The sequence below is a fragment of the Cloeon dipterum genome, chromosome X (genome assembly GCF_949628265.1).
Source record: "Cloeon dipterum chromosome X, ieCloDipt1.1, whole genome shotgun sequence".
Classification (NCBI taxonomy): Eukaryota; Metazoa; Arthropoda; class Insecta; order Ephemeroptera; family Baetidae; genus Cloeon; species Cloeon dipterum.
The window spans coordinates 21,822,028-21,840,163 of record NC_088790.1 but is presented as its reverse complement, the minus strand read 5'-3'; the positions used below and the strand labels follow the sequence as shown (position 1 = coordinate 21,840,163).

At 36.2% G+C, this 18,136-nt stretch overlaps 3 protein-coding genes across 5 annotated transcripts in view; 1 reads left to right on the top strand and 2 right to left on the bottom strand.

Annotated features, from left to right (window-relative positions):
• Positions 1–3,359: 3,359 nt before the first annotated feature.
• Positions 3,360–6,850, bottom strand: LOC135947468 (uncharacterized). The gene is made up of 7 exons (XM_065496358.1): positions 6,398–6,850; positions 6,075–6,200; positions 5,552–5,593; positions 5,424–5,491; positions 5,266–5,372; positions 4,710–4,806; positions 3,360–4,650 (listed from the first exon to the last, which is right to left on the bottom strand). Exons 1-7 carry the CDS (start codon positions 6,747–6,749, stop codon positions 4,498–4,500), a joined length of 945 nt encoding a protein of 314 aa, XP_065352430.1. The 5' UTR covers positions 6,750–6,850; the 3' UTR covers positions 3,360–4,497.
• A 222-nt stretch (positions 6,851–7,072) lies between these two features.
• Positions 7,073–11,276, top strand: LOC135947469 (syntenin-1-like). 3 transcript variants are annotated; one of them, XM_065496361.1, is made up of 8 exons: positions 7,073–7,233; positions 8,041–8,098; positions 8,163–8,330; positions 8,614–8,742; positions 9,497–9,732; positions 9,787–9,900; positions 10,486–10,635; positions 10,693–11,276. In XM_065496361.1, exons 2-8 carry the CDS (start codon positions 8,048–8,050, stop codon positions 10,745–10,747), a joined length of 903 nt encoding a protein of 300 aa, XP_065352433.1. In that variant the 5' UTR covers positions 7,073–7,233; positions 8,041–8,047; the 3' UTR covers positions 10,748–11,276. The 3 variants fall into 3 exon arrangements, with proteins under 3 accessions (XP_065352433.1, XP_065352434.1, XP_065352431.1); XM_065496362.1 differs by having other exon boundaries at positions 7,091–7,233; positions 8,024–8,098; XM_065496359.1 differs by lacking the exon at positions 7,073–7,233 and adding an exon at positions 7,877–7,968.
• A 1,321-nt stretch (positions 11,277–12,597) lies between these two features.
• Positions 12,598–18,136, bottom strand: part of Elk (Eag-like K[+] channel) — a 55,214-nt gene continuing 49,675 nt past the window's right edge. The window contains exons 15-17 of the mRNA XM_065496356.1: positions 14,838–15,138; positions 14,137–14,353; positions 12,598–14,044 (exon numbers count right to left, since the gene is read on the bottom strand). Coding sequence (XP_065352428.1) covers positions 13,896–14,044; positions 14,137–14,353; positions 14,838–15,138 — 667 coding nt within the window. The 3' untranslated portion in view covers positions 12,598–13,895. The remainder of the gene's footprint in view (positions 14,045–14,136; positions 14,354–14,837; positions 15,139–18,136) is intronic.

The following is an 18,136-nucleotide window of genomic DNA, read 5'->3' as shown; positions in this document are numbered from 1 at the left end:
AATTTCATAACGAAGTAATGGTGTTTTGTTATCAAAGTATACTAAAATGTATTTATTATAATTTTGAGACTTTTTGTAAATGGTGTATGATATGAAGCACAAATTATTGTTATTTATATATTTTTAAATTCAAAAAACTTAGAAAATATTTTTCTGCTCAAGTCTAAATACTAACTTTTTATTTTTTAATACATCTTACAATACGTTTCAAGGTACTAAATTACAATGAACAACTGTTTTCTTTGTGCAAATAAAAATAATGTGCTTTCAACAATGAAATGGTAGAGCAAAAATTCATATTTTATTTCCCTTCAATTATTATTTTTTTTTTTTGTTTCGAGCCTTGTAGCTTTTATTGCCACACAACATTATGATATCACTTGGCACGCAAGTGGAAGGATGTGCATGCGTGCGCCGCAACTCAAGGAGAGCACACTACATAGCGAGACTGATTAAGTGGGCCATACGGCTGAAATCGACTACATTTTTACAGAAAGTTTTATGATTTGTAAAATCAATGTGCATATTTTAATCAATGCTGTCAACAAAAATATAAGGCAGATTTATTTCGCACAGTAAACGCAATTTTTTTATTTAAATCTTTAAGTCAATAAAATACAATACATATTCCCAGATTTCACCATTCAAGGGACCAAGTTAGAACAATTATCGCTCTGAGTGAGCCAATCTGAGCAACATTACAAGTTGCCCAGTTACCAAATCAATTAGTCGTCAGAGCACAATCATCGCGGACGAATTGTTTAATGAAATATAAAGCACCAGTTCAAGAGTCAAAAGGGAGAGGCTCGGGAGCAAGGGGTGCTAAGTGAGTGTCAGTGTGAGTGAACGCCGCAGAGAGCGAGAGAGAGAGAGAGCGAGAGAGAGAGAGAGAGAGAGAGAGAGAGAGAGAACATGGAGGAGTGTGCTGTTTAACGTGTGCTTACGAAAAAAGCTGGCAACACAGACAAATGACAGTTGATATTTGTTTTAGTAGCAACCTGTTGCACCCCCGAGTCGGCGGCCGCTCTCCGCACCCCCGGATTTGATCCCAGCAGCTCTCTCTCTCTCTCTCTCTCTCTCTCTCTCTCTCTCTCTCTCTCTCTCGCTGCTGGAAACAATATTAGTGCTAGAAGCAAGGGCAACCCCAAAAAACTTCACCACCTCGCTCACGAGCCGAAAAATTGCCAACAATTAATCTTGCTTTTCGCCGCGCGCGCGTTGTATTATTCAGTCAAGCCACCGCCGCCGCCGCCGCCGCGAGGTCTATTGTCGAAATTAGATAATCTGCCAGACAAGGGCGTGCAAACAGATGTCATGGTCTCGCACTCTGAAGGTTAACACACTTACCCCCAAATCGCATACAAGCTGTTCTTTACTTTTGCGAATTATTCAGATTTTTTTCCTCACGCGTAAACTGTGTGTACACTCAAGATAATAACTATTTAAAAACAAAAAGATAAAAATTAACCCAGACCCATAACTAGTGAATTCTTCAAAATTTTAATATTAAAATTTACTCAATTATCTTGGAAAATGCAAGGAAAATATCCAAAGAGAATAAGATTTTGAATTTATGGTGGTGAAAGCCTACTCATTCAAACAATGTATTTTTAATTCTCATTAATGATAAATTGTAAATTGGGAACTTACAAGCAAATATCAAAGCGAATGAAAGAAATGTGAAATTAACATGATAAATATACGATTTTTTAAAAATTCTGTTCAAATTATCTCTCAGAATTTCAAGAAAAATAGTGGCAATGTGATAGGGATAATATGTACACGATGACTTTATACCCACTCTTCCGAAAATTGTATAGGGAGCTGATTTTTTTATTTAAACCACCCCCTCCCCGATCTCCACCTGCCTCTGCATATTATGCACTTTTTGACATGGCCCAGCTAGCCGGTGCACCAGTGGACTAGACACTATTTCTTCATGCTCAGCATTTTGTAAGTTTTGAAAAGCTATGGCGTGTCTTGCTGAGTGCACCGCTCGACCATACAGCGTGGCAGCCGCGTGATACGATAACTATAGCGACCGAACAACAAGCACTGCGAATAATTTAAATCGGTGAACTGTGATTGACTGTAGGGCTCCTGTAATTTGCATTTTTGCGTATGCGCATACAGTACGCTCAAAATGTCTCAACAGCCCACGATGATCCTAGCGTCTCTATAGTGAGAGCATTTTCCCAAAATTCTCGCATAAATCAGAGAATGGATATGATCTGAGCGTAGCAATATTGTGTCCTTGATTGTCAATGAGTACATATTATCTCGTTTTCGGGAAGGAAAATCCAGTTTGAAGATGCAAAACTTGTGATCAATTAATATTGAGTATTGAATATATAACCAAGTGGTCTGAGTAGTTATAAACATGTACGGATTACGAGGTTTTTAGCATTATGCAACCCGCACATCCAAGCTATCCGAAGGATTGCCTATCTCTTCCTTTCCAACTGTGAGATTTTCTTCTAAACATAACGAGACAGCAAAATTTGAAACATGCACCTCTGCAAAGGGAGTGCGCATAGTTAAAATTATACTTGCGTGTAATTCTCTTAAATTGAATTCTATCTTTTCGTGTTCTTATCTAAATCATTTTCAACAAGCAAAAGTGGAAATTTCAATTTATTTTAATACTGTTTAAATTTTTTGGAGTGATTTTGTATCGGGTCTTCTTTTTTGAGATGGGCGACCTCTTGATAGCGAACAACTCGCGAAAACTACCCACCCCAGAAATATCACGATTATCATGAGAACGCGAGCGCCGTTGGAGAAAGCTCAGAACAGAAAAGGATTATCAGCTCATGTTTTTGCCCCCGCACTTGGATATTAAATTAAAACGCCATATACATTCGTTCCGTGACATTGATTCACGCATGCTGGAAAGTAGTGAGTCGGAAAGCTTTCGCAATCCATCCACATCCGAATGATCTCGTCATTGCAATGCGCTAGGGAATCAAATGTAGGCCCCAATTAGCCCGCACACCTCAGATTCTCACCTTGCAGCTTCACGCCAAACAATGCGAGCCAACGGCTTCGTTATATTTTTTACTTTATTTAAACAATTGAAAACTAATGACAAAATATGTACTTTTGCATACCCCGCTTATGATTTTATCAGTTATTCAAAGAAAAAGGAACATAAATATAGCTTAAACCCGTGGAGAGGTTTCTCAACATACATAATATATAAAAAATTGAGCAATATATTAGTTATGATCAAAGTATAATTTTCAAACACATTTAGTTTCAGGGGGATTTTTCTCAAAAATACTTGCAAAATCAAATGAAAATAAAATATTGGTTTTCTTTGACGAACATGTAAGTTTAAATGAAACTAAGATGTTTTCCTCTTGGTCGAGATTTATATATTTGTGACACAACGTACAACATTATTTGAAATAGCATCAATAATTTATGGTGAAAGAACAGCTAAGCGTTATATTTTGAAAACTAAAACTCAACGTCTACCAAAACAGTACTAAAGCGTTAATTTGAGCCTAGATAATCAGCTTTGAAGCATGTTGATTGGAGACAGTTAATAAAAAATACAAGTCTATACATTATAGCAATCTTTTTAAAGGGATTCATATGCAAGGCGGCAGTGTTATTTTTAAAAAGTAGATTCTTCTCTCTAGCTGATACACGATAAATCACAGAATTCCTGATTGAAAATACAAATATTTTCACGTAAAACAAACAGAATAAAATTAGATCACGTTGTCCAGTCAAGCACAACCTGAAGAAGTATACAAGTGTATACAAGAAATACCAACAATATTAAAAAGTGTGCGATAACTAGAATATAACATCAATTTTTTTCAGCTACGCTAAATTTTCTTAAAGCAGCTTTAATGGACTTGCTTCTTTCCAGTATTACATATTTGGAACATTCCTACCATAATCTAAGCACTATAGCACATCTTTTACTGATTTGATCCCAATAAACATTTGTTTCTCCAGCTCTTGAGATGAAAAATGGGTTTAGAACAGAACAAGGGGATGGGGGAGACTTTTAAATCTTATATTATCATAATATATGGTGTCTCTTTGTACTTGGTAACTCAACAACTGAAGAGAGCTGTGAATAGATAATTCTTAAAAACCTCAATAGCTGGCCTTGTATAAGCTCTCACTTAGTTATTGTGTTTGTTGTGCCTCCTTGTTTATTGATTTTGCTAATCAAAGTGCATTTTGTGGACGTACCGACTTTCTTGTGTGGTTAAGTATTCATTAAATAATGAGCAGCTTTGGACTTTTCTACATGCTAAACACATCAACGAGAGGCTAGTTGCCGTTTATTATACTTTTCATAAAGCTGTGTGCGCGATCCTTAAATTTTATAAGGAATGGTTCCCTAATTTGTCAGTTAGAAGGAAAATATAGATTTAGAAGACAGGCTTTTCGTCTCCTTTCCTAGGAAGACTGTGAAGCTAACTGTAAGTACCTTGGGGTCTTAGAGACGAAATTCCTAAAAGTGCTAGCTGTTTAGCCAGAGATTGGTGTTGAAATAACTTGTTCCTCGTCAGCCGAAGGAACATCATCAGTCTGCTCTGCGGACTCTCTTTTGTGTGCAGTCGGCAAAAACCAAAGTGGCAGCATGCCGAGTAAGCACCCAAGACTAACTCCAATTGCCCGGCCCTGGGAAAGAAAAAATATTGAGTTAAATGAAAACGAAATTATTGTAGCAGTCAACTTACAAAGTTAGCGACCCTCCGACTGCTTTTCATGTCGAGCTGGATCGGCGACAATGGCGGAGGCTTAAAGCCAAATTTTTGCACAATGCTCTCCACATACCTGTAAAAAGAAATAATGTGTTTAAAATAAATTATCGAATTATAGAGAAACGGTGATTTTTTTCTCTGGAGCTAAAAATCTCCCATCCACAAAATTATTTTGTTGCTTTGATTCATGGATCAATTTGGGAAGAAAAACCTGGCAGCAATAAGACAGTTTAAATTCGGTTTAAACGCAGTTTTAAACGGTTTCAGACGTTGCTTTGCTTAGCTCTGCAGGTTGAATAGTTATTTAAATTTACAGCAAAATTTTTGTCAATTCAATACAAAGCCCCAGAAAAATCTAGGTGTGCTGGACGACTACCAACTTAACTTTTTAAACTTTCCTTATCTCCCTATTTTTGCTGTCTCATTTTTTATAATTTAAGAGATGTGAATAGAAGGGGACATGGACGAATTTTTGTGCTAACTGCAGATAACCTCCAATTCATATCCTCAAGATAAGCAATGAAAAACATACCAGGCAGAGCCAATTCCTGCAACATCAGAGATCGTGTTTCCCAAGGCAGCTGCTGCCATTGTGCTGATGCCGAGAGTCGTGCCAATGGTCAAGTCGATGTAGTCGCCCTGCCGTGAATCACTGATTAATTCAGGTTTAGAATATCACGATCATATTACAGCGACTATCATGATGAAATTGTCCAGAAACCCGAAACCAATGAATGGCAGCGCATTGTGGAGACCAACTGAAGCAGTCAAAAGAACTCATGATTATTTGCTCAGTGTATGTATCTGCTGACACTTACGGTACGCCAACTCCTTTGTTGTTGGTGCTGGCAGCGTTTCAGCTGTGGAATTGTGAAAAGGCATAAATCATGTATTTCAAGAGATAACAAACAGTTTAATTTACTAAATTCCGTGAATATGAGTCTACCAACGCTAATTTCAGTTTAGAAAGAAGAGTTGTTGCAACACTCATGCAGAGTTTTCCGGACATTGAAAAAGAGACAGAGAGTGCAGAATGATTTGACGGACATAGAACTGTATTTTTTATTGGTTTTTTAAAGAAAAATTTGCAGATTTATTGATAGAAAACGGATTGAAAGAAAACATCTACTAAAGTGAGGCAAAACAAGTCAGCTAACACACACTGCTTTAGTTTCTTACGTTTCCATCCTATTTTTCGGACAAAGGGTTGAGCGGGAGGAATGAAAATATCTGATGAGAATGGATATTGATAATTGAACTACTACGATAAATAATGATAAATTGTCTGCGCCACCACCACCAAGCACCTCTCAATGCGAGATCAAAAACGCTGAAATGTACCAAATTTTTTATCGAGCCAGTCCTCAGGCAGGGGGCAATAGGAACCAGTGACGTCTGCGCTGCCCAGCTTGGGCACAGAGGATGGCCGACCCAGCTTTGAACGCCATCTCCAGCCAGCAAGTTGCCCTGAAAATTAGTCTACACATTGAAAATGACTGAAAGAATAAAACAAGTTGCAATGAATCTCTCATACATTTTACATTTATCTAATTATTAGATATAATCAGATTTTAATAAACGTTTCCAGAGGATCATTATGACATGATTTTTATACAGCCAAATTAATTTTAGAATCTCTTTAATTTAACAAATTCAGCGTTAACCTTTATATTCCTTCCTGGTTTTCTCGGACTGGAAAGTCTGGATGGCAGACATGAGCACCTTCTGCTCCTCTTCGGTCAGTTTCAAAACCAGGTCCTCGGCTTGCTGCTTGGTGAGTGGTATTTTCTGCGTCGAGTCTGTCGCGCTGCTGCTGAACTTTGTCGTGATGTGGCGCCGCAACTGGACGCCGACGGCTCCGCCGACAGAGCGGCCGAGTTGACTAGAGAGAGCCGGAAAAGCTGTGCTGGTGCGACGGCATGAACAAGAGGACAGCGACGCCTGCTTGGCGAGGCTGGCGGCGCCGATCGGCGCCGATACGCGAGTTGCCACCACGGCTGCTGTTTTGAGTGACATAGATCAACTCTTAATACTTGGAGCTGTACACAAGCTTGAATTAACAATAATATTTTTTGATTGCACTTAGTCAATGATTTGCAGCCGAAGTGGGCGTAACATGCTGGACCATTGCTGCCAACACAATATTAATCATTGAAGAATTTTCTTGTGATAATTTGCATTTTCATCTTACCAAACACTTATCGTGTTGTGAGAAAATTATTATTTCGAGTCAATTGATATCTTTTTTAATTTTCCCTTTGTTTCTTAATTTATTTTTTATTTTAGTTTATATTTCAATCGTTTCTAACGTTGGTAAAATAATATTTTTGTCATATGACGTCATCGCACGTGATTATTGACACTTGCGCACGGTTTGTGTTTGCTGTCTAGACAGTCAAGTTCAGGCGATACTATAGCTGGTCTGGGAAAAGGAAACTGCGGAAAAGCACGCCCTAAACGACCCCTTTTTCAATAGACGAAAGGTACGGATTATCGGGAGGTAATTATCTGATTGTATCTAATAATCCTGTTGTAATATGGTGCTTGAAATTATTATGCTAGTGCCAACGAAAGCTGAATTTTTAACCAATGACTCACTTTTTGCGGTAACTAACAGTTATTATAATGTGTCAACTTTTTGTATTATGCCTTTGGAAATTATTACATATTAACAACGCACGTCTCGGACATCCTCGTTCTCTGCTAGTTATAACGTCCTGGTCCCGGCAAAATTGCGTAACTTTCAACAAACAAACGCGAATTTCCTTGTTGCAAGAAAAGGTCAACAATCAATTCGACAATGAAAATTTGGGTGTTTGTTGAACGTTGCGCAATTTTGCCGGGACCAGGACGATAAATTGTTACATCCTCGTACGCAATAATTGTGACTTTTTTCACTCTCGATTTCCGAAAGCGTAAGATCCTTCTTCGCACCTTTCTTCCAGGTTGTGCGAATATTAGCACAAAAGTAAAAGCGCTCGCAGAGCTTTAGCTCGGTCATGTGAGCAGTCACCTGACAACATTGTCGAGCTCAGTGGTCAGGTTTTGCACTTTTGCAGCAGGGGCGATACATTCAGTAAAGAATCCCCCTCTTCCTGTCTTGCTTTGGGGCTCCACGTTTATAAATAGGGGGAAGCTGAAAGCAGCATATCAGTGCACTTATTGTTCTCGTCAACTTAACAACCAAAAATATTATTAATTTCTTGTCACTATCAAAGATGTATGTACACTGCAGGTGAGATCATCGAAACAACAAAACCAGGAAATGAGTACAAGGTTTAACTTATCAGATTATCTTTTGTTTCAGACCCATCATGTCTCTGTATCCCAGCTTGGAGGATATGAAAGTGGATGAGCTGATGAGAGTGAGCAAAACCAATAAGATTGTTCGGATCAAAATTTTAATGATTTGTTTTGTCTCCCGTTCAGGCTCAGATACAGGAGGAAGAGCGGCGGCGGATTGAAGTGGCGCAGGAAGCAACCCCCTACCCCAACGCACCACCCCCGTACCCGGTGGCAGGAAATGGGGAATTATATCCCTCCCTGGGAGACTTCATGGGATTGCAAATCACCGACGAGTTCGTCCAAACTCATTTTGTGAGTAGCGTGCGTCATCGACAGACGTTTTCTTTTTGTTTTTGCAGAAAATTTGACAGTGTGCTGTGGGTTTATTCTTTCATTTTTCGTCAGCTGATAACTTAATCAGAAAATAGTATTTATTAATACCTAGCTTATCAGCAGGAATTAATGAAAGTGTAAGTAATTGTTATAAAAAAACATTATCAAATCTTATTTTAATTCAATTTTATATTTAATTAGTGTTTTATCACATGTGTTGGGCACAGTTGTTTGGTTTTGTCTTATTTTTACACTCTTTCAGCCGCACGCTACTGAAATTGCACTGCCACAGCAAGTGCAAGAGTATCAAAACCGCGGTGGAATGGTTGCTCCTATAAGCAACCAGAGTCTTGCATTCCAGAAAACCCAAGTGACGCACGGAATCAGAGAGGTAAGCTGATTTTGCATGGTCAAATTCACGATTCGCGCCAAGAGAGAATCATTTTGGAAATAACGCATTATTTTTTTCTTCCACAGAACAGGTAATTTGAATAGATCTGCCAATATTTTAAATTTTGAGTATATCCTCATTGCGTAAACAATATATTTTTTAGGCGAAACCAGATGGTTTTAGATGTTAGTCGACTTTTATTTTGGGTTTCACCAGCATTGTAAAGTTTTTAACTTTGAGTAGAAACGCGTGAAAATTGGACTTTGAAAACAACATGATATTTTTTTAAATATTTATTGTCGTTTAATATTGAACTTTAAAATGAAAATAACTGATTTAGTTGAGTTCCATAAATTTGTTTTTAATAGTCTTTATATAGGCAGAATAAATATTGACCTTAGCTATTTGCCAACTTCATCAGAGCTAGGAAAAAGTTATTCCTATAGTACATGTCAATGTTTAATTGACATAGGACTAAAGCAGTAATTTTTTTTTAATTTAAGAAAAGTTGCAAAAAACGTACACATCTCTCTGAAAGTGCTAGAATAGTCGGTTAATTTTTCTAAATGGAGCACTTTTCACTATAAAACGCTCAATATTTTCAATTCAAGATTTCACATTGATTTTGAACAGTTTTTAAGTTCCTCAAATTATTTTCGTGGAATTTATAAATAATATTTAAAAACTCAATAAAAACGGATGATTCCTCATCATTTCCCAAAAGGTCATCATTTAACCCTGTGGTGCATTGCAGTTGACGTTGTGCAAGGATGGCGAAGGCAAAATCGGTCTTCGCCTGCGGTCTGTGAACAACGGCCTGTTTGTTTGCTTGGTCTCCAAGAACTCGCCTGCTGCGTTGGCCGGTCTCAAATTCGGAGATCAAATTTTGCAGATCAACGGACAAGATGTCGCTGGCATGGACATGGAGGAGGGCCACAGGATCTTGAAGAAGTGTGACAAGAACAACATCAAGATCATTGTCAGGGACAGGTAAATGGCTAATGATTTGTTTAAATTCCCATTTCATTACAATTTTGTTAACAGGCCTTTTGAGCGGACCGTGGTGCTGCACAAGGACTCGACAAATCACATTGGTTTCCAGTTCAACAAAGGAACCATCACAAGGCTTGTAAAGGACTCTTCTGCAGCTCGTAATGGGTAAAAATGCCTTTTGATTTATCACTCAAGCAGTCATTTTAACCAAAAAAATTATGTTTAGTGTTTATGTTTTATGCGTACCATATATCTTAAAGTCAATATTATTTAATTTTTGTCCACTGTAGAAGATTTAATGAATTTCCCTAATGTAAATCCACCAAATTTATTTTATACTCCAGAAATTTTCTATTTTTGAAAATAATATTTTGCTAAATTGAGATTATTATTCAAATTTTACCTGATTGCTTGGACCAGACATAAATGAATTTTAAAAAATTGGAAAAAAGAAAACCCTAGTTGGAGGTTTAAAATTTTATTTTTTGATTGTATTGATTGTCAAGAGGCGAATGCACGAGCTCACCCGTATTAGAAAAAATAGCAATACAATCCAGTGCTCCTATTTATTATATTATTGATCTCCTTGCACAATTTTTAAATGTTACTCCCTTGAGGTACAGACAAAGAGAAAGTTTCCGCCACCAACTAGGGAGTTTTCCTCATTTTGTAACACCTTTTTATAAATCACAATTAAAACTTATTAGTTGTTAGTCAAACGTCAAACTATTCTTCTGCTTTGATTTTCAGACTTTTGACTGACCATCAACTGATGGAAGTGAATGGACAGAATGTCATTGGTCTGGATGATAAGGAAATTACCAACATCATCAGGAACTCAAGCTCTGTTGTCACCCTCACCATCATGCCACACATCCTCTACGAGCACATGGTCAAAAAGTGAGTTTACGCTGCCCTACTCTTAATCAAGTCTTGACAAATATTTGCTGTTTTCAGGATGCACGGCAGTCTGATCTCCAAGATGATGGACCACTCTCAGCCTGCCATCTAAATGGTTTGTCCCTAAATTTGCACTGTCCAAGCCTCAAATTATCGGCGCCATTTGGTTTCTAATTGCTTCAAGTCCCTATTTATTCTCTTTTGTAATGAAATTGTTTTTTACTTGCCGTTATAAGCTTATATACTTATCCAACTATGATTGGCAGTGATGTTAGTTAGGAAACTGAAAGTTGGTGTGATGTTCAGACGGCGAGCTTATAAGTAGCTCTCACTGGTAATAGTCAAATAATTTGGCGGTGTTTAAGAGAAGACCTGTCACTCTTTCTTATTCTAGTATTTTATAAACTTTTATCCAAGCCATAGGTATAAGAAAATTCCTAAGCAACTTTGCCAACATGAATAAATAAAAGTTACTGCTGCTTCTCATAGCAATCATAAGAGCCTTCCGAATAATTACCTGTGCTGCATTTTCAACAAAATATATATCTGCACTAGGAGCCATGTTCTGACAACCTGTTCATGTTTAAAGAGTAAATAAATAATAATTATCTCTTTTGTTGGAGACTATTTTATCCAGCCAACATTTTATGCAACATTATTAGACAAGACGCTTATACTACCTGAATTAGAGAAGGTAACTGTCGTATTATATTCAATAAAAAAAAATGAGAAACAATCAAACTCGGCATTATTAATTCAAAACGTCATCTACATTTATTTTTAGTACATTTGCTCACCTTCGCATATTTTCACTTAACAAAATAGCCACATTCTAAGATTCACTTGACTCTGGTCATTTCAGGGATTCACAAAGCTTTGAAACAATTCTAATTTCATCTCACAACATGAACACCCAAACAGCTTTTTACATTTAGGTTCCCACGAATTTTTCACACCTGAAGCCAGCACCAGGCATGTGATGAAATTGTGGAATCCTATTTCAGAACTGTTCAACAATTTTAAAAATCTGAAAAGATTTTTTCTATACAACTGTGAACAGTTTTGTTTAGATTTTATCACATTTAAGAGCAGAAACTTATTAATATACTCTCATTAGATACCACATCTGCGTGTCAGATAAATTTAAAAACTGTCAAAACGATTAACGCAGAAACTAGTTTTTTTGTATTTTAGTCATTCAAAAATCGCTTCTTTAGTCTACAATGCGAGGCTTCAAAATAAAATTTATACTTATAAAAGTGAACTCAATATCCGCTGAACTCGAGAACTTTTAAACCTAACAAAACTCAATTGTTATTATATAATGTGTCTCAAAAATTTGCTTCGTGAATTTATTCCTTATGTTCTCCAATTTTTTTTTTCATTTTTAATTTGTCCAAATCAAGGTTAAGCCTTGACATGTCAGTCCATACCCTTTTGCAATATTTTTAAGTGTATATTTTTAATGTTTATTTGGAACTTTTAATTTAATCTACTTTTACAACTACACATAAAAATTGCATGGGATTTTGGCGTGCATGTTTAGTTTTAAATTAATATATGTCCTTTTTAAAAGATGAAAAAAGCGTAACAAAATAAGGAATGCCATTTACATTTTACGAACAATTTCTACGTGTACTAAAATTCAATATTGCCAAAATTCAAAATCCTCACATTTTGTTCTTGCATCTGATAACTTAATGTCAATTATGCCAATTTTTTTCTAATTCATTATTCGGTTCTCATAGTCAGTCAATCTCACATTTCCTAAATCCTAGATGCCGCGAGTCAGTTTTGCTCAAATTTTGCTTTTCATCTCTTTAATAATCTTCAAATAAGTAGTAATGTATTTTTTGTTTTGCTCTACTGTTGCATTTCAACGATCACTAATAACTTTTTCAAGTTCACATTTTTCAAATTAAATAATCTTTTAGAGAAGCGGCACGCAAGGAAATAATAATGTATGGAAAACAAGACTTATTTTATTAAATTGCGATTACATACACTATTCAGCACCTGACAGTGCGTTGAAGGACTGAACTATCCTAAGTCAAAAATACATGTAGGCCATTCCATTCAGTAAAATTTTCTTCAGCAATTTCATATAACAATTAGGCAGACAATTCTGTATTCACATTACTTTTGATATATCTCAGCTTCCTCTTAGAATAATTAACTCGTCAGCATTTCACTTAGCATGTAGCAATTAAAAATTCACATAGAGTTTTTAATCTAAAATAACAACATCTTTCTCGCCTTTAAATTCTTGGATTTTGCAACTACTCAAGTTCTCTGTAAGCATTTTTATCTTAAAATTACAGTTTTGAACACAACTGCAGATGAGACGAGAACAACAACGTTTTGTGCATGTTACCAATATACAGAATACACGATGTGCCATCAGATTAAATTTGTCTCTCTTAAATTTTAAGAAACATCAGCGCTGCGTCTCCTTCATTTTACAAATAGACAACAAGTTTTAATACACTTTATGCACATATTAGTAAATCATCACAGCAAAAGTTTTATTCATCCTGCGTGTTCCGTTTCGTGGCTGTTTTCTGGCGAATTTTTTCTTACAGGTGAATCAAGTACAATAAGGAAGAAGTGTGCAAAATGTTGCAAGTGAATAGGCAATGCACTTCTCTCTCGAAATGCTTTATTATCCGATCGTCAGACGAAGACTAGACCTTGATTATGAGTTTAAGAAGGGGCAAGAAAAGAAAACGCAATCTCATTTGTTCGCAACAGCCACTTAAATGTTTGTAAGGGTTTCAGCTTATAGCAGATGGGCCTGCAAGAATAGATGCGAAGCGAAAGAGGAAATAATACACAATGTAAAGGTAAAAAGAGGGGATATATTATATTTGCTTCTTGTTCTCTTTGGAATGTGAAGAGGAGACTTGGAAAATATTGGAGGTCAACATTGTTCTTACCTCCATAAAAGTTAAAACTAATTGAACATTATTCTGAATTGAAAACCCAATTAAATTTCATTAAAACACATGAAATAATATTTTTTCTCATGAGCTGCTTGCAAGCTACCAATCAGAAATCAATGGCTTTTGGTGAAGGTTTGGCAGATCTATCAAAATAAAAAATTTCTTCAAAATTAAAGAAATGGTCTGCTTTAAAATTATAATTTTAAAATTTGTTGCTGTTTCACTCATTATCAGTTCATTCATCCTTCACCGATGTGTGAAAATAATAAAATTCAAACCTGAAACTATTTTCTCTGTCAGAAGGGATTCTGATTTTTTTTAGTAATTCTTCAAGTGGCAGTCACTGTCACTCTTGCGATACTTTTTCTTCTGAACGTCTTTCAGGACTTGGGCTGCTAAATCGGGATTAGCCATTATCATGGTGCGCAGACTTTCCATTTGGCACATTTCAGTTTGCGTCGCCTTCACTGCAAGCATAGAAAGGACAAAATTGAGTTATATACGACTGAAAATAATAACGTTTTAAAAATAGAATCAATTATATATGAATTATTGCAACCTTGTTTCTTTGATGTTTCGTCCTCGCTCCAAAACTGCTCGGCAGGCTGGCTGTGGCTTCTGGTCAGGAGGTTTGGGTCCAAAAGAGGCACGACTGCACCGCCAAGTACAGAGGCGTTTGTCAGGTTAGGATTAGATGATCGCTGCAAAGGTTGGCCAAGGGTGCCGGTGTTGAAGGGACGAGCCAGCAGATTCAGGGCTTGCAATGCTGATCTAACCTGAATTGTGGCAGAATAAAAAAATCAGTCTTTTCATAGGGATCGAGTCTTAATTTTATTTTACTAAAAATTATTACATAAAAATAGTTAGTTAATTTTATCTCAAAGAAATTTAACATTCAGTCTAAAGCATATTTTTAATACCTGGAAAAGAAAAATATACACAGAAGAGATATTGAAAATCCTGTGAGACGCCGGGAAACATTAAGTTAGCATGAATTATTAAATTTAAAGCGATTAAACCCACAACTTAAAATAATCATCCAGGAACAGTTTTTATAAATTTGGTGTATTAAATTATTTCCGTTAAAAAATTAGAAATCCAACAAAAACTTCACTATTCCAGTTTATACAGCAATTCTATAAAATATAAAAATTAATCCCTTTCAACAAAGCTGTCCATCTCACCTAGAGGTCAGAGGTATAGCAATAAATTTCTAAATTTTAACAATAAGGTACCTTGAAGAAAGTATTTATTTATTACCTCGAGTGACAGCTGGGTCACGTCCATGTGAAGCCTCTCGACCTTTTCGTCATCAGCCTTATCGGCCGGCGAATTCGCCGTCGGGCTCGAGTGCTGACTCTTCTTCGCCGCCGCGGTCTTCTGCTCCTCAGAGTCTTCGTCTTCCTCTTCCTCCTCCTCCTCGAGCGGCTCCACCGCGACAACCCGCTTCAAGGTGGACGGACTGCTCCTCGTCACCACGCCATTCGCGCACATTACCACGCCGGACCTGTTGCGCGAGGTGATGCCAGGGCTGCCAGTCAGGCCAACGCTGCCCTTGCTCCTGAAAAACGACATGCACAGTGATGAATTCAAGTTTATATATTAATTTGATTGAATAAAAGCTATATTTATTTTAAGAGTTATCTTTTAATTCAGATTTTGAAAAGGAAATATAATAAATATTACGTAGCAAAAGGCACAGCTTGCAAGACAGTTTTGGCTCGTATCAAGCAAAATAAAGAAGGTCCACAAATAAAAAAATATATTTTTATATAAATAAAAGTCATTGTTGAAGACTTTAAGGCACATTATTGAGAAATCAATATTGGTATCTCATCTCCTGGAGGTGCTATTTTGATTCATTTTGCCTACCGATCAAATGGACGCAAATTGAAGGTTATTAACTCAAGGCTTAATATTGCATTTTCTGGCAATTTGTGAGCTACAAAATTTCAGTGTTATTCACTTGTGTTTTCTGGAAAATACGCAAATTTCTCGATTTTTGCAATTATTTTGCACACCTAAACTCGGCTTTTTAACATGAGAAACCGCACACCGGTAAACTCGATTTGACCTCTTCAAATGCACTATATGTGGGAGTGTTAGTCGTAAAATCAGGAACCCGCAAATTAATTGGATTAACGTATATTTTCTTCTAATAAAAGGTGTCATATTTAAAATTTGTGCCCATTAGTATATCAGACTTTTAAAAAATGATTTAATTCATCAAATAGAGCGATCGCATTCCAAAAGGGATTACAGATTTTTAAATTCACACTTAGCCCTTCCACTTTAAAAAATGGGAAAAATAGAAATCATAAAAATACATGATATAAATATACAATTATATAATTCAATTCTGTGTATATTCCATGAAAAAGATAGTGTTAGGTATTACTATTCGTCTAATTTTCATCAAATTTAAAGCTAAAAAAACGCTATTTTCCATACAATTATTCCACTGCCACGATATTACTCTAACTTTCTTTAAAAAATGTTAGGTCTAAACTCAATGAAGCCACCATGTTAACCCATTTGACTGTTATTGTTGGTGACAAATTCATGCACACCTTCCTGAATTTTTCCATTGCTAATCTAAATTTATTTTAGTGGGAATTTTACCCATATCAAATGTTGTGGCTCGTAACATTTGTCAAACATTATTTTTTTAAAGTACACGTGTGCTTCCTTCTACACACAAATACATTTTCACTTGTATCTTCAGCAGCTGGTATGTTCAAATGATAAATTGATTTTGCGGCATATTAAGCGAGAAAACTTTCTAAATTGACTGGTCCGTTTGCTTCGAACAAGGTCCCGCTTACAGCATTTCGCCGTACGAAAATACAACTGGCCTTTAAAACTACAAGAATAAATTTTGTCGCTCTCGGGATTACCATCATGCAAAGTTTAATGGTAAACCCAAAGTTGGTTCTTGTAACCATATTCGCACAATACATCAGCTATAGCCGCTTTCTAAATGGGCGTGTGTAGCGCATATTTAGGATACATCTCTGGGTAAAGGTCTCGGCTGCAAATTAAGGATTCAATGACACGGCTGGCAGTAACAATTATGCTCGTAATCCTTTGAAAAATATCCTCCTAGTACCTGGTGCCAAGGTAGAAATAGCCGAATTTCGTAATGTACCATGAGATTTGTTGATTAAAGAGGTGTTTCAGAGTTGCTGAGTCTAGAATTCCCAGCTAGCTCCTATCTATTGCCCAGCGATAAATTTAAATAAGTAAATAATGTTACTTGGTGAAAAATTATATAATAAACGAACCCTATATAATGTATTCAAATGCGATTATATGCATTCTTGTTTTGTTTACGTAATATTGGATACCAAACAATAAAATCTGATCCAAATGCTTATCGTTGCCAATTTACGATATCGACACGTCTAATATTGTTTGAAGGGCACGTGACTTGGCAAACGAAGAGCGCCTGTTTGCTCAAGCAGTGAAAACAAGGATTCGCGTGTATATGGTGTCGTGTAACTTGAATTTAATCGTTCAAATGATCTTCACGCACGCAAACTGGCTAAATTCGTTTTTAATTATTGTTGATGCTTTCCACTCCATGTAATGAAACGATTAAATATATATGTCCTCACGCTGTTTTTTTGTTTTTACATCGTTAAGTAGATCAAACGTTTCAGATATCTGCGTCGATGACAGTCACTTTTGGTTCGTTGATCACGTGCCCACTTTTTATATTAAAAATGCTCAATTTGGATCACTTCTAGAAAATCCCCATGGTAAAAATTCGATTTTCTTACAAAAACGACCTCCAAACATCGACGAAATCTGACGACTGCCTCAAATAATGGATTTTTTCAACTGTTTATTACAAACGTAAACAAACATGCCTAAAGAAGAAAAATATAGTAAATTTTCAATGGGATTGCATGTAATTTGATGTACATCAATTAATTAAAAGTATGATTTAACTGTGAAATTTAGTCAAGTTAATTTATGCAAAAAAAATAGCAGTCCACATTGAAATTTACTTTTAAATAACCATTCATAAATGCCCAGAATAACAATACTGCCTGCACATTTCATTTCCAAATATATTATTATTATATTTAAAGGAAATAAAAAAATACAACCAACAAACCTGTTGCATTCTGTTTTCAGCCGATTGACAAAGTTTTACTTTCCACAGCTTTAGTATGCTATAGGCTATTGGAGGAAAAATTAAAAAGCAGACATAGACGTTAGAGCCAATGTGATGCAATAGAGGTGCTAAAAGCTTTTCTATTGACGCAAACAAATTTTCTACGCTATTTTTCGGCGCTCAGCAAATATTGCTCATCCCATCCAAGTGTGAAGTGCACTTTGACTTCACGTCTGCTCTAGGAATGTCCCAATATTTTGGTTTCTGCGTGAACATATAATTAAAATTCCACAGAAAATATCGTACTAATAGTAGAGATTAGAGGTCAACTTATTCTATGAGTCTGATTTACTTAAAGACACCTAATTAGCAGTTAATGACACCATTATAAGAATTTTGAGCCTGATCACTTCAAAATGACTTAAACTGCCTAAAA

What these genes read in the sequence shown, in the direction of transcription:
- LOC135947469 (XM_065496359.1), top strand. An exon ending in AAGTGGATGAGCTGATGAGA is followed by an intron (nt 8,099 to 8,162) that starts GTGAGCAAAACC and finishes TCTCCCGTTCAG; the next exon opens with GCTCAGATACAGGAGGAAGA. An exon ending in TACGAGCACATGGTCAAAAA is followed by an intron (nt 10,636 to 10,692) that starts GTGAGTTTACGC and finishes TGCTGTTTTCAG; the next exon opens with GATGCACGGCAGTCTGATCT.
- LOC135947468 (XM_065496358.1), bottom strand. Translation starts at nt 6,749, where the DNA reads ATGTCACTCAAAACAGCAGCCGTGGTGGCAACTCGCGTATCGGCGCCG. An exon ending in AACCAGGAAGGAATATAAAG is followed by an intron (nt 6,201 to 6,397) that starts GTTAACGCTGAA and finishes ACTAATTTTCAG; the next exon opens with GGCAACTTGCTGGCTGGAGA. An exon ending in AACAAAGGAGTTGGCGTACC is followed by an intron (nt 5,492 to 5,551) that starts GTAAGTGTCAGC and finishes TGACTGCTTCAG; the next exon opens with TTGGTCTCCACAATGCGCTG.